Here is a 15,736-nt window from a genome sequence, read left to right as displayed (position 1 = left end):
TTCATTATCATTACCCCATTGCCTCAAAGAGGCTCCCGCAAGAAGCGGGGTAAGGGGGGTCGGACGTACGCAACCTTACCCCTGCAATTGCAGAGAGGTTGTTTCCAATTGACCCAAAAGCGATAATGGGACAACAACGGGACGACCATCTTCTACTTCATGGAAAGGAAGCGAAGAGGTATTAAGAGCCATTTTGATTTAGTCCATCACATCCCACAGCCAAAAGAACAAATGAATCTTTGGCTCCATCGGAATTAAAAGAGGCAATTCAGACATTCAGTAGGGACCATAATAATGCAGTATTCATATCGAACATCAATAATTCAGCTACAAAGCGGTCAAATCCACTCCAGTTCCTCTTTTAAGATCCAAGTTTATTTAATACTGAAAATCCTAGTTCATCAAGATTTGCAACTTGCCTACTTCAACTGATCCATGCCAAAGTTGAACTGAGTGAGACTACTATATTTTGCAAGCGGGTAAGGAGTTAGCAACATCGATAACAAAACGGTAGCGCACATCCGACTTAGCAAGGCGTTCCATAGCTGTGTTTATGTAGTCCATTTTGATGAGTTCTATATCTGCAGTAATGTTATGCTTTCCACAGAAATCAAGCATCTCCTGAGTTTCCTTCAGCCCACCAAAATCACTTCCTCCAACGAGTTTTCTACCTAAAAATGATTGTTTGGAAAACAGTAAATTATAACTGCAATATTATCGCCACTGTAAACAATTCCTGCAGGGTGGGGGAATAAAATGACAGCAATAATAGAAGATTTGGACTATTCACTAAACTAAGCATTTGAGCATCACAAATTCACAATACTTCCAATTACATCCAGGCAAATATGCAAGAAACTGGCAATAACTTACCGAAGACCAAGGGGAACACCGGAAGTTCCAGAGGTTTGTTTGGGAGACCAACAGTAATCAGCTTCCCGTTCAACTTCAGCAATCCAAGTAGTGGAAGCAACGAATGAACTGCAGATACTGTGTCAAGAATGAAGTCCATAGTTCCCATTGCACCCTAACATAAAACAATTTCAAGTCCAATTAGATCAAGGGTATATCTGTCAACAATGGTTTATATATCATTAAACCAAAATACAATTTCTGTTAGAAATTTTGGTGCGGAAGACTGAGTGGGCATTTGATGATGTTAATATGGAGAGCAATGGTGAGCTGAGATAATATATTGTATTTCATTTCTTTGCCACACCATACAACAATATATATCTATTTATAGCTGTAAAATGTTTTTCTCTAGAATTTTCTATCTATCTGTAGTTGTACAATATTGGTCATCTTGCTTCCCTATAATTTTCTACCTCATTTCTAGATAGTATTTTACACTAGATTTTTCTTACTACTAGATTTTTCTATAGTACATTTTAGACATGAGACTGCAAAGCTGTTGAATGGAAGTAATAGAATGCTAACCAGTTAAAAACCTTGTACATAACTATATATCATTAGTGAAACAGTAACTACAGACAGAACCAGGTCAACAGATTGTACATGCTCAAAATCATTGCAGGTTAAAATATTTACTACGGAGTAGCATTTTACCTTCATCTTTGCAGCATCCTTGCTGACAAGGAAACCATCCGCGCCAAGTCTGTTAAGAGCTTCATCCTCTTTATCAGGTGAGGAGCTAATCACGGTAACTTTAAGCCCAAAGGCTTTCCCAAACTTAACAGCAACATGACCAAGTCCGCCTAATCCACAAACTCCTAAATGCTTCCCACTCACTGCCATTCCATAATATTTCATAGGACTGTATACTGTGATCCCAGCACACAAGAGGGGTGCAGTAGCATCAAGAGGCAGGTTGTCGGGTATGTTAAGCACAAATCTTTGGTTAACAACAATCACATCAGAATAACCACCATAAGTCCTGCTCCCATCTTTGTCATTGGCATTATAGGTGAATACCATTTCAGGGCAGTAATTTTCCAAGTCTTGTTCACAACTTTCACATTTCTCACAGGATCCTACGATCACACCAACACCCACATGTTCTCCAACTTTGAATTTCTTCACATTATTCCCAACTTTTGTTACGATGCCCACAATTTCATGCCTAAAACAAGTGAATAAATGTTATTTCTCGAGCTTCTCATAACATGTAATGGTATATACCATGTGGTACAAAAAGTTCATTGATAAAAAGTGCAATTTTCTATGTACAACCAGATGTACCTTGTGCATGGTACAACACTACAACCAAATAACCAATGCTATTTACATGTATCTTGTGAGCACATGAGTTGAAAAATAGCCCTGATTGTACCTTGGAAGGTACAATCCTCGGTTAAAATTGTTAGAATGAAAAGAATATGACACAAGCAATTTGATTCATAGATTCCTGGAGCTTCTCATAATGTATAATGATACGGACCATGTGGTACGAAAAGTTCATTAACACAAATGGTCAAAATGACAATTAAATGTACAACCGGTTATACTCTGTGCATGGTACAACCAATGCTATACCTGAATGTACCTTGAAAGGTACAACCAATCGTACCTCTGTAAAAGTTGTTAGAATGAAAAAGAATATGGCAAAAGAAATTTACCCAGGAACCATGGGATATCTGCTGAAACCCCAATCATTCTTCACAGAGTGCAAGTCAGAATGGCATACTCCGCAGAATAGGATTTGAACATTTACATCTTCAGGACCAGTTTCCCTGTGACAAGACATACATACATACATAACCATTTTCAAAAAGCAAGGAATAAGAAGAGAACATGTAGGCATTTGATTGATATTCACTGATTTCTGAAATTATACGGTCACCTTTTATCATCTTTGACCATTAATATCACTATAATACGGAGTATGATAAACTTATTCAAACATTATTTTCTTCACTGAGACTACGCAACATAACTTTATTTGGAATAGTTTATTTAATCGAAGTCAAATGTGAGTGGTATCAAGAGAGTATCAACTTTCTACTAACAAATAAGGCATAGCTTTTCGTCATGCTCAATGTAGCAACAATCAAGGGTCATTCCGTTACAAAATAACCTTGATTTATATTGTACGAAATATCAACAATTAATGCCGGATTTTTTTATTGTTGTTATGTTTATCATCATAATTTGAGGGAAATCAAAACCCTAAATTTGTGTGCGACTACATTTGTGGTTACACACTTATATTTTATCAACAAAATTAATCATTGTTTTCAATCTTCACTGCTCAAAAACAATTGAGTTGCATTAATCAACTTGGTGCTTAAGCATCAACATCTCGTACAAAACAAAACAAAAAATAACAACACTAAAACTCCGTAATCTTGATAACAATTGATGTTCTACACCCTAAAATAAAATATTACATGTCATTTACAATGTTATGTCTCACACTCATAAAGTGCAGTAATTGTAATATATCCTAAACATTAAATCAGACAGGTGACAACTATCGTCTAAACAGAATTAATAATTATCACGTTGATAGTGTAATTTAAACGACTACGTAGTATTATGTACTATTAGATCCAGACATAAAAAGAGAGAAGGAGGGTTAAAGTTAATTACCTCCTAGAAAAATGGAAAGGAGAGAGTAAACCAGACGAATCAGTAGCAGCAAAGCCAAAAGCTTTAAGTGGGTGCTCTTGATCTTCTGCTGATTTTGCCATTCCTCAATTTATTTATAAATTAAATCTCTCTCTATTTTTTCCTCTTGAATCTGTATTTTTATTTTTATTTTTATGTGTGTGTGCATATATAGGCAGTAATTAAAGAGGGTGAAGGAAATGCAAAGCGTTAAGCGTTAGTTAGTGAGGGGTGTGAATGTGTGATGGTGTGGGGTTTGTGATAAATGGTGATGGTGTGGGCTTTGTGATAAATGGTGATGGGTGTGGCTCAGCACCAACACAATTCATTAGGTTAGGCCTCATTTAAGTCGTCAACTACCCTTGTCCATGCATTGGTTGCCTACTTGGATGCATAATACCAACTTATAAATTTGATTTTTGCGAGAAATTACCATATACAAAAACATTGTACTCCCTCCGTCCCGGAATACTTGACTTGTTTTCCTTATCGGGCCGTCCCTTAATACTTGACCTGTTTCTAATAATGGAAATATTCTAACAATATTATATTATTTCTCACTCCACCCCTATTAACCCACCTACCCCCTACTCCATACAAAAAATAATTAAAAATTCAACTCCTACTCTCCCCCAACCCCACCTCTTAACCCACCTCCCACTAACTACATTAAAATAATACCCCACTATCAACTACTACCTATTAAATTAAATAAGTCAATTCAAGTTCCTTAAACTCTGTGCCGGTCAAACTGGGTCGAGTATTCCGGGACGAAGGGAGTAATACTCTACCTTTAAAAAAATTATGTTGTAAAATATATATAAGTATTACATTTAGTCGGATTATGAACATCGATTTAAAATTCCGGGGTTCACTTTATTAGGTGCATCTTACGTGTCATTTCACGGGAAAGTGGTAATAAATGACATGTAAGATGCATATGGTAAAGTAAATCTCAAAATTTTAAATCAACGTTTATAATTCGGGAAAAAGTAGTACTCTGCTTATAACATAATTTTTTTTATAAGATGGTTAATTACAACATTTTTTTTTACTAGGGTAGTTTTCCTCAATAATACGATTTTATAAGTTAGTGTTTGACAAATTTGCCTTAAAAAATGTTGTGGCAATCGTATATCAAACAATTTTTGTCAGCAAAAATAAGTTCAGTTAAGTTAATTTTAGTCAAAATATAATCGAGCCAAACAACATTTAAAATAATAAAGGAAAAAAAAAAAATCTACGGAGTACAAATTACATGGATACTTGTGGTCAATATTCTTACGGAGTAATGGAGTATCCCAATCTCCCAATTTGGTATTGATATGCTGAGCATATTGATATGGTCCAATATGGAGTACCAAAACAAACATGGCACATATTATTGTGACAGTATTAAAGCGCACCCTTGTAATTTGCACTTTAAGGTAGGGATCTTATAAGAGGAATCATGATGCTTAACCGGAAATTGCACATTGATATTTTTGGTGTAATTTGCACTCAAGACTCGATTTTGGAAACATATCTCGATACCTTTTTTTTTTTTTTTTTTTTTTAGGGAGCGGTAACTTTTGTGTAAGACCGCCTTATCGGAAAGACCACTTTGGTTGCTTAACTAATTGGTTTCATTTCTTAACTAATTGGTTACTTTGCATAATTAATTGATTCAATTGCTTAACTAATTAATTTCTTTGCTTAACTAATTGGTTTCAGTGCTTAACTAATTAGTTCAAGTGCTTAACTAATTGGTTCCATTACTTAACTTATATGATAACAAGGTGGTCTTTTGTGTAAGACCGCCTTATAGAAAAGTTTGTATTTAGGGAAAACATATCTCGATACCTAGTATTGGTAAGTGATTTTGAAGGAAACAAAAGAAATTGAGATGTTTTCTACGTTTAACTAGGTAATTAACATCAACTCATCGTTAATAAAAGAAAATGAATATCAGTTTCATTGCTTCTTAAATGTTGATATTCTCTTGAAAATATTATTCCTTTTACGATTTTTCTTGGTAATACTAACTTTTTCATTTTTCTACGCACGTATTTATATTTTTCTGGAAAAGGATAGGGATACACTTGGTGTGCAAAGGTATCTTGCACACCACCTATTAAATTATGCCACCTCACAAATCCCACTAAAAAAAGAGAGGGAAAAGGGATGATGCTAGAGGTACACTTGGTGTACACTAGCATCTTACACACCAACTATAAAATGATGCCAACTCATTTTTTTTAAGATTCCCTTCAAATGAAATTTTCAATTTGAATTTCAAACTCAGTTTTAAATTTTTAATTTTGAAATTCAAATATCTTTTACCTTTCCAACAAACAATAATTAATTCCAAAAAATAAAAAAAAAAGAGGAGAGAGAAAACATTTTTTCCAATCTTCCCTTTCACGTTTCTCTCCATCTCTTGTTCTTCCTTGTTGTTCTTCATTTTTTTTCAATGGATTCAAGTTTTTTTCTGGTTTATCATTTTTTACATTGGTCTTGTTCTTATGGATGTTATACGGTATTTTCCGCTGGGTTTTTTCCCGGGCTCGTGAAGAGGGGAAGCACCGTAGACCGCCAGCGAATAAATTAATTGTTCTTGTTCTTATGCATGTTCTTGGTTTCAATTAATTGGCGGATGACTTTTACCGGCGGCGGAAAAGCGGCGGCGGTGGTGGTTTATCTTGCTTTTCCTTGTGGTTGTTCGTGTTCTTCGTAGTTAATTTGGGATTTTAAGGTTTTCTGTATTTTTAATTTGTTTCATTGAAATAATTTAATATGTTATTCTGATTTTAGTTATTTTGGGATTTTAGTTACTGTGGGATTCTAGTTAAATTGGGATTTAAGAGTTTTTCCGGCTTTAGGCTGTTCTTGTTGTTCTTCTTGCTGTTCTTGTTCATTAATTTGGCCGAATGAATGGTGGCCTTTGTCGGCGGCGGAAACGATGGCGACTTTTAGGGTTCTCGAATCCTTGTAAAGCCAAATAAATTTCATTATTATGACTATAATTTTTACGGGATCATTTCAAATTTTCAGAAAATCATAAAGAAATAGATACGAAGTATTAATTCAGTGTTATGGAAATCTATTTTGTTTTAAAAGGATCAAACAATATTTAGATAGGAAAAAAACATATTTGATTTCTTTATGTAAATATTGATCCCATAAGACATGTGATATTAAAAAAAACAAAATCCTAAGGTCTTATTAGGATTCGAAACCCGGTGTTTTATGAAGTTTAGGAAGCGTTCAAGTAACCAATATGACAAAGGGGTATCAGCACGTCTAATTTGCAATACAAATTTATTTGACACTTCAAATACGGATTCTTTTAAAAAGAATGATCCCATAAACTAATGTACCGATCGATTTAAAAAAAATACAACATGATTTTAGTTTCTTGGAAAGGGTTTGTAGTACATAGGATAAATAAAAGCCATAATGATTGTGGTTTATCGATTTTGATTTCGTCATGTGCTGTCAAAAAAAAAAAAAAAGATTTCGTCATGCAAATATTGATCCCATAAATATATGATATAAAAAAAAAATTCCTAATTTGAAATTTTATTATGAATTTTATTTATGAGTGGGGGCACTGGCAGTGATAATAAATTATATGCACATTTGAAACTATTTTAATTTTGATCAAAGTTGCACGAATTTTTTGGAGGGGTATATTTTACGTAAAATCTATTTTGTTTTAAAAGGATCAAACAATACTTAGATGGGGAAAAAACATAAAAAATGTATTTGATTTCTTTATGTAAATATTGATCCCATAAAACATGTGATATTAAAAAAAAAACAAAATCCTAAAGTCTTGTTAGGATTCGAACCCTGATGTTTTATGAAGTTTAGGAAGCGTTCAAGTAACCAATATGACAAAGGGGTATCAGCACGTCTAATTTGCAATACAAATTTATTTGACACTTCAAATACGGATTTTTTTAAAAAGAATGATCCCATAAACTAATGTACTGATCGATTTTTTTTAAAAAAAATTGCTCATGTTGCACGCATGTCAGGGTTGCAGTGACCATCATGACAAGCGGGTATCCACACGTCTATAGTTTAAACATAAATTATTTTCATCTATTTAGATGGAGAGTATGATTTTATTTGTTTGTTGATGTACTTAAAATTGTAATGATTCCACGACATCATAATTCATCTTAAAGTAGATGGTTTTAGTTGTTATCGTATTTTATTTATCATTGCAAAATCATCTGTTACGATGGCATTAGTTTAGAAAATTTTATAAGCGTTTTTATACAATAGGATTATTATGACCACACCTTTTCCTATAATACAATACAATAATAAAATAAGTCGTGAAGGCTTGACAAATGAATTAATTTCGCCACTTGAGTATTCACCACATGTTATAGATATGTTGAATTATGAACCCAAGTCCGATTCGTAATGCACAAAAAGGGTAATTGGGAGAAAATAGTTTTATTTTTATTTTGATTTATTTTGTTAATAATAATTTTATATTTGAGGAGTTCTTGTGTGAATTTGTGGGAGCATTACAAGTATAATAAAACCTATACACAATTAAACTTCTTATTAACTTCATTTAATTTGTTATTCCTCTATATAAAAAATTTGATAGCTTACTATGTTGTGCTGATACCCCCTGCTAAATTGGTTGCTTAATCATCTTTACACTATGGTAAACCCGTGTTCGATCCTACTGAATGGTGAAAAAAAAATTCCTCTTTTTTTTTCTATCTGGTTTTTTTTCTATTTGGTTTTTTTTACTTCTGGTTTTATGTGAGAGAGTATATTTTATTCAAATTCTAAATCAAAATACATTTATGTGTATCTTTTATTCAATTTATAGAATCATAGACATAACTCATACGATTTCATGTAGCTTCAACATCCCATTGTCGCTTAACTAAACAAAGCAGCCATTGTCACTTCCAATACATCATTTCCAGTTTCGAAAAGTCGAATAATAACACATTACATATCTAGTTCTCTTCTACACCTTCTTACACCCAGTATATCGTAACTGAAACTAATTAAATCTTAATGAAACTAAATGAAACTCTCTTAGTAATTTCATCAAACAGGTTATATGCATTATTAAACCATGGAAGTTTCTTTAAGGAAATTTTGTGAAAAACTACCTTTAAGTTTGGTGGTTTTGTGAATTGCTACCTTATAAAAACTTTTTTTAATTTAACTACCTTATAAGTTTGGTTTGTTTGACTAACACTACCATTTGACGTTTTTCGTTAATGTTTTCCGTCGTGTATTTCTTCTATTCTTTTAAATATCTTTGTTCATTTGTCATTTTGTGCATTTGCCATATTAAATAACCGTTGTAGTGGAGTCCAAAGACGTAAAACATTAACAAAAAACGGCAAATGGTAGTGTTAGTCAAACAAACCAAACTTATAAGGTAGTAAAATATAATTTCCTTTTTAAAAGGTAGCAATTCACAAAACCACCAAACTTAAAGGTAGTGTTTCACTAAATTTCCTTTCTTTAATGGCAAACGTTAAGCTGCATCAAAAATGTCATTTGCAGTACTTTAGAATTAGAAATTCATTGAGATAGTTACAAGCTTCGAAAATGGCGGAAAATATAAAGATAAATAGAAATTCAGAGTGGGAAAAAATAATCACATAATTTGCATTCACTTTAGAAATAAAAACCAGAAATATTCTTTGCTTTGCAGTTCCTCTTTTTATAAATGGAGGTGAAAGATGAAAGTTGAGGTGAAGAAATATTTTGGCGCAAAAATAAAAATGGGTATTTTGGCGCAAATACATCCCGCTCAAGAGAACAAAATGGCGCAAATCACTGAAAATAATTGCCGCCCAATTTTTTTTTTCACAAAGCTTTTCCCTCTCTTTTTTTAGTGGGATTTGTGAGGTGGCATAATTTAATAGGTGGTGTGCAAGATACCTTTGCACACCAAGTGTATCCCTAGCCTTTTCCAGGGAAAAGCTTTGTGAAAAAAAAAATTGGGCGGCAATTATTTTCAGTGATTTGCGCCATTTTGTTCTCTTGAGCGGGATGTATTTGCGCCAAAATACCCATTTTTATTTTTGCGCCAAAATATTTCTTCACCTCAACTTTCATCTTTCACCTCCATTTATAAAAAGAGGAACTGCAAAGCAAAGAATATTTCTGGTTTTTATTTCTAAAGTGAATGCAAATTATGTGATTTTTTTTTCCCACTCTGAATTTCTATTTATCTTTATATTTTCCGCCATTTTCGAAGCTTGTAACTATCTCAATGAATTTCTAATTCTAAAGTACTGCAAATGACATTTTTGATGCAGCTTAACGTTTGCCATTAAAGAAACTTCCATGGTTTAATAATGCATATAACCTGTTTGATGAAATTACTAAGAGAGTTTCATTTAGTTTCATTAAGATTTAATTAGTTTCAGTTACGATATACTGGGTGTAAGAAGGTGTAGAAGAGAACTAGATATGTAATGTGTTATTATTCGACTTTTCGAAACTGGAAATGATGTATTGGAAGTGACAATGGCTGCTTTGTTTAGTTAAGTGACAATGGGATGTTGAAGCTACATGAAATCGTATGAGTTATGTCTATGATTCTATAAATTGAATAAAAGATACTCATAAATGTATTTTGATTTAGAATTTGAATAAAATATACTCTCTCACATAAAACCAGAAGTAAAAAACCAGATAGAAAAAAAACCAGATAGAAAAAAAAAAGAGGAATTTTTTTTTCACCATTCAGTAGGATCGAACACGGGTTTACCATAGTGTAAAGATGATTAAGCAACCAATTTAGCAGGGGGTATCAGCACAACATAGTAAGCTATCAAATTTTTTATATAGAGGAATAACAAATTAAATGAAGTTAATAAGAAGTTTAATTGTGTATAGATTTTATTATACTTGTAATGCTCCCACAAATTCACACAAGAACTCCTCAAATATAAAATTATTATTAACAAAATAAATCAAAATAAAAATAAAACTATTTTCTCCCAATTACCCTTTTTGTGCATTACGAATCGGACTTGGGTTCATAATTCAACATATCTATAACATGTGGTGAATACTCAAGTGGCGAAATTAATTCATTTGTCAAGCCTTCACGACTTATTTTATTATTGTATTGTATTATAGGAAAAGGTGTGGTCATAATAATCCTATTGTATAAAAACGCTTATAAAATTTTCTAAACTAATGCCATCGTAACAGATGATTTTGCAATGATAAATAAAATACGATAACAACTAAAACCATCTACTTTAAGATGAATTATGATGTCGTGGAATCATTACAATTTTAAGTACATCAACAAACAAATAAAATCATACTCTCCATCTAAATAGATGAAAATAATTTATGTTTAAACTATAGACGTGTGGATACCCGCTTGTCATGATGGTCACTACAACCCTGACATGCGTGCAACATGAGCAATTTTTTTAAAAAAAAAATCGATCAGTACATTAGTTTAAGGGATCATTCTTTTTAAAAAAATCCGTATTTGAAGTGTCAAATAAATTTGTATTGCAAATTAGACGTGCTGATACCCCTTTGTCATATTGGTTACTTGAACGCTTCCTAAACTTCATAAAACATCAGGGTTCGAATCCTAACAAGACTTTAGGATTTTGTTTTTTTTTTAATATCACATGTTTTATGGGATCAATATTTACATAAAGAAATCAAATACATTTTTTATGTTTTTTTCCCTATCTAAGTATTGTTTGATCCTTTTAAAACAAAATAGATTTTACGTAAAATATACCCCTCCAAAAAATTCGTGCAACTTTGATCAAAATTAAAATAGTTTCAAATGTGCATATAATTTATTATCACTGCCAGTGCCCCCACTCATAAATAAAATTCATAATAAAATTTCAAATTAGGAATTTTTTTTGTATATCATATATTTATGGGATCAATATTTGCATGACGAAATCTTTTTTTTTTTTTTTTGACAGCACATGACGAAATCAAAATCGATAAACCACAATCATTATGGCTTTTATTTATCCTATGTACTACAAACCCTTTCCAAGAAACTAAAATCATGTTGTATTTTTTTTAAATCGATCGGTACATTAGTTTATGGGATCATTCTTTTTAAAAGAATCCGTATTTGAAGTGTCAAATAAATTTGTATTGCAAATTAGACGTGCTGATACCCCTTTGTCATATTGGTTACTTGAACGCTTCCTAAACTTCATAAAACACCGGGTTTCGAATCCTAATAAGACCTTAGGATTTTGTTTTTTTTAATATCACATGTCTTATGGGATCAATATTTACATAAAGAAATCAAATATGTTTTTTTCCTATCTAAATATTGTTTGATCCTTTTAAAACAAAATAGATTTCCATAACACTGAATTAATACTTCGTATCTATTTCTTTATGATTTTTTGAAAATTTGAAATGATCCCGTAAAAATTATAGTCATAATAATGAAATTTATTTGGCTTTACAAGGATTCGAGAACCCTAAAAGTCGCCATCGTTTTCGCCGCCGACAAAGGCCACCATTCATTCGGCCAAATTAATGAACAAGAACAGCAAGAAGAACAACAAGAACAGCCTAAAGCCGGAAAAACTCTTAAATCCCAATTTAACTAGAATCCCACAGTAATTAAAATCCCAAAATAACTAAAATCAGAATAACATATTAAATTATTTCAATGAAACAAATTAAAAATACAGAAAACCTTAAAATCCCAAATTAACTACGAAGAACACGAACAACCACAAGGAAAAGCAAGATAAACCACCACCGCCGCCGCTTTTCCGCCGCCGGTAAAAGTCATCCGCCAATTAATTGAAACCAAGAACATGCATAAGAACAAGAACAATTAATTTATTCGCTGGCGGTCTACGGTGCTTCCCCTCTTCACGAGCCCGGGAAAAACCCAGCGGAAAATACCGTATAACATCCATAAGAACAAGACCAATGTAAAAAATGATAAACCAGAAAAAAAACTTGAATCCATTGAAAAAAAATGAAGAACAACAAAGAAGAACAAGAGATGGAGAGAAACGTGAAAGGGAAGATTGGAAAAAATGTTTTCTCTCTCCTCTTTTTTTTTTTTTTTGGAATTAATTATTGTTTGTTGGAAAGGTAAAAGATATTTGAATTTCAAAATTAAAAATTTAAAACTGAGTTTGAAATTCAAATTGAAAATTTCATTTGAAGGGAATCTTAAAAAAAATGAGTTGGCATCATTTTATAGTTGGTGTGTAAGATGCTAGTGTACACCAAGTGTACCTCTAGCATCATCCAACTTAGCACAAGTTACACTGAAAAAATGGCTTCAGTTATTGTAACTATCCCTCTCTTGACCCCTTGCCAAATGGGTAAATTCGATCTTTCTCATAGGTGAGCATGAGCTTAATTCTGCCTTTTTAAATGGGTTTTTTTTTTTTCCGTTAAGTTCTGGTTAATCATTATGGAGTTTATTGTTTTTAATGACTTATTATAATTATTATTTTTGTTGCGAATATGCCGGGTAATATTGTTATGAATTAATGTCTGATTAATTCAATAAAGATCGGAAAATTTTGATTTTTGGGTTTTTTGGGCAAAAATGAAGAACAATAAATATCAAAATAAGAAAATGAGATTTATACTGGTTCACTCATCCAACATGAACTACATCCATTTTTGGGGAGGGAGATTAATTCTTGTATTCATCTATGAGGAGGTATGCAAGTAGAAATTGTGTGAGAATGATAATATATCTACTTTTTCTCTGTACCTCTCTTATATTTTTGTGTTTATCTCACTGTAAATTCATAAAATAAGTTTAATTGAAGTACAAAGGAATAAGCTAAAGATATGGAGGAAAATATACCACGTATTCCAAACAAAAGAAAGCCGTACAGGGTCGTACGGGCGTACGTTCGAGTGGTGCGGGCGCACCACGGAGGCAGACAATTAGGAATGGGCTGAAAATCGTGCGAGCGCACGACAAACCCGGGAGGACGCACGACAGGCCCGTGCTCAGACAGAAAACCCTTGCCGGGGCACTAGATCAAATGAAGCTGAAAAAATGCTTCATTTCTCCTTCTCTTTGCGGTTGGTGGGCTTCAGGGATGGTGGGCCCAGTGCCAACAAAATTGGCTGCCCAACTAATGAAAGTTACGTGCTTTCTTTCTTCTAAACAAAAGGGGTTTTATAATTTCTTTACTCCTTTTAACCCATTATTCCTTTCTCTACCATTAATTAAAAAAAAAACCAAGTATTTAATCCTTTAAGTTATGATTTAATTTACCTAATCTAATATATATATATATATATATATATATATATATATATATATATATATATATATATATATATAGGGGAGGGATCATGTGAAAATACATCCTTATGTGAGTATACACTATATATGAGAATGAATCTAATCCGTAAGATTAGATTCAATCTAATGGCTATGATTATATGAGAAAAACCATCCAACTTCCCAGTTAAACACAATCACTCTTTCATTAAACCCACGTAACTTTCTCTCTCTAAACCCTCCCTATTCACTCTCTCCCTCTCACGCGATTTTGTGACTACTCTCTGTTCTCCCCGCAGTTTTCTCTCTCCTCTGAAGGAAACCACCATCACAGCTACAAAACAGCCAAGCGCTCCTTCGTTGCAGCTTCAATTGTTGATTTAAGGTAAATTTGAGTTCAATTGTTCTACATTTCTTCTTTCCTTCTACAATTTTTCCTAATTTTAACCTAATTTATTCAATTGAAGATGAATGGAAAAGAAAAACAATACGAACGACGAAGGTAAGCATATTTGTAACCTAATTTCGAACTTCTTTCGTTGTTTTTATACATTAATCGAAGTTACCTTTCGTTAACCTTTGATTTTCAGCAAAAAAAAATAACATGAAAAACCATCAAAAAAATCCAGAAGATACACAAGAGTAAGAATTCGGTGCTTGAATTTTAGCGAAATTTATTTATTAATTTTTGATTAATTTTTGAATTTTTCAAAATTTTTCGGAATTTATTTTTGTGATTATTTGGTCTGCAAAGTTTTGAATGTTTTTAGCGCTTTTAAGATTTATTATGTTCCTTATATTTGATGTTTAATACAATCGTGAATGTTTCGAATTTTATACTCTCAATACTTTAGAACATGAAAGTTCAGAATGTAGAACATCATAGCTCACTGTGTAGAACAACTACACTGGATTTTCCCAGTTTATTGCTTTTGTGGTGAATTATGATCAAATTTCTAATTATTTCAGAAACAGAATATATATGATCTTATATTAACTAAGGTTTAGAACGAATCTAGATCATTTTAGTCTTATATCTTTCCATCTGTGTATTTGTCATCAATATTTTTGTCGTTGGTTATTGATACATAGTGCACTCTTTCCATCGTGTATTTGTGATTAGTTTTTTAATCTCATTATTAGGTTTATGATTGGACAATATATACCATAAGTTTCGCCCTCCAAAGAGTTTTCACCAAAGCGGGAGTTTGTTTTGATTTGATTTTCACTTAATACTAGAATTTATGATGTTTAATTGCGTTTTGTATGGAAAATGTTGGTATTTATTATATAAAATATATAATTTGGAAGTCAATCAAAATCGTATTGGTAGAATGCTGGTTGTAGATTAAATATGATTTGTTGCTTGTTTTGATCACGTTTGGTTTGTCAACGCATTCACATTTTAGATGAAACTGCACTGCATTCACATTTCAGACTGACTACGAGATTTTGTGCTCATGAATTAATGGAAGAGTGTACATTTGGATAAAGTTTCAATACTAGAACTAGGTAGTCAGTCATAGAATTGGTTTGTTCATTTCCTGTCGTCTTTACCATTTCTTTAGCACTTAGAAAGTGTAGTTTTGTTGTCTTTGTTGAATCGAGGCAGAAGTTGAATTCCTGGCACATATGTTTTTCTCTCCCATCACTCACGTTGATGGAAGCCTGACATCATATTGTTTATTTGTTTTCTTAGTTTAACTTTGAGCATCTATTACCATTTGGAATTGCTGAAAAATTATATTTTTTTGAAGTAGCTTAGCATTATACTATTTTATACTCTCATGAACAATTTAGAGTAATATTTTATACTCTCAATACTATAGAACATGAGGGTTAAGAATGTAGAACATGATACCTCACTGTGTAGAACATCATAGCTTATTGTGTAGAACA

At 32.3% G+C, this 15,736-nt stretch overlaps 1 protein-coding gene across 1 annotated transcript; it reads right to left on the bottom strand.

Annotated features, from left to right (window-relative positions):
• Positions 1 to 282: 282 nt before the first annotated feature.
• LOC110796659 (probable mannitol dehydrogenase) lies at positions 283 to 3,865 on the bottom strand. The gene is made up of 5 exons (XM_022001738.2): positions 3,553 to 3,865; positions 2,580 to 2,693; positions 1,570 to 2,083; positions 874 to 1,027; positions 283 to 671 (listed from the first exon to the last, which is right to left on the bottom strand). The coding sequence occupies exons 1-5, from the start codon at positions 3,651 to 3,653 to the stop codon at positions 463 to 465; spliced, it is 1,092 nt and encodes a 363-aa protein (XP_021857430.1). The 5' UTR covers positions 3,654 to 3,865; the 3' UTR covers positions 283 to 462.
• Positions 3,866 to 15,736: the final 11,871 nt, after the last annotated feature.

The sequence above is a fragment of the Spinacia oleracea genome, chromosome 3, assembly GCF_020520425.1.
Source record: "Spinacia oleracea cultivar Varoflay chromosome 3, BTI_SOV_V1, whole genome shotgun sequence".
In the NCBI taxonomy this organism is placed as follows: domain Eukaryota; kingdom Viridiplantae; phylum Streptophyta; class Magnoliopsida; order Caryophyllales; family Amaranthaceae; genus Spinacia; species Spinacia oleracea.
The sequence above is the reverse complement of the archived record's forward strand: the minus strand, read 5'-3'. Positions and strand labels throughout refer to the sequence as shown.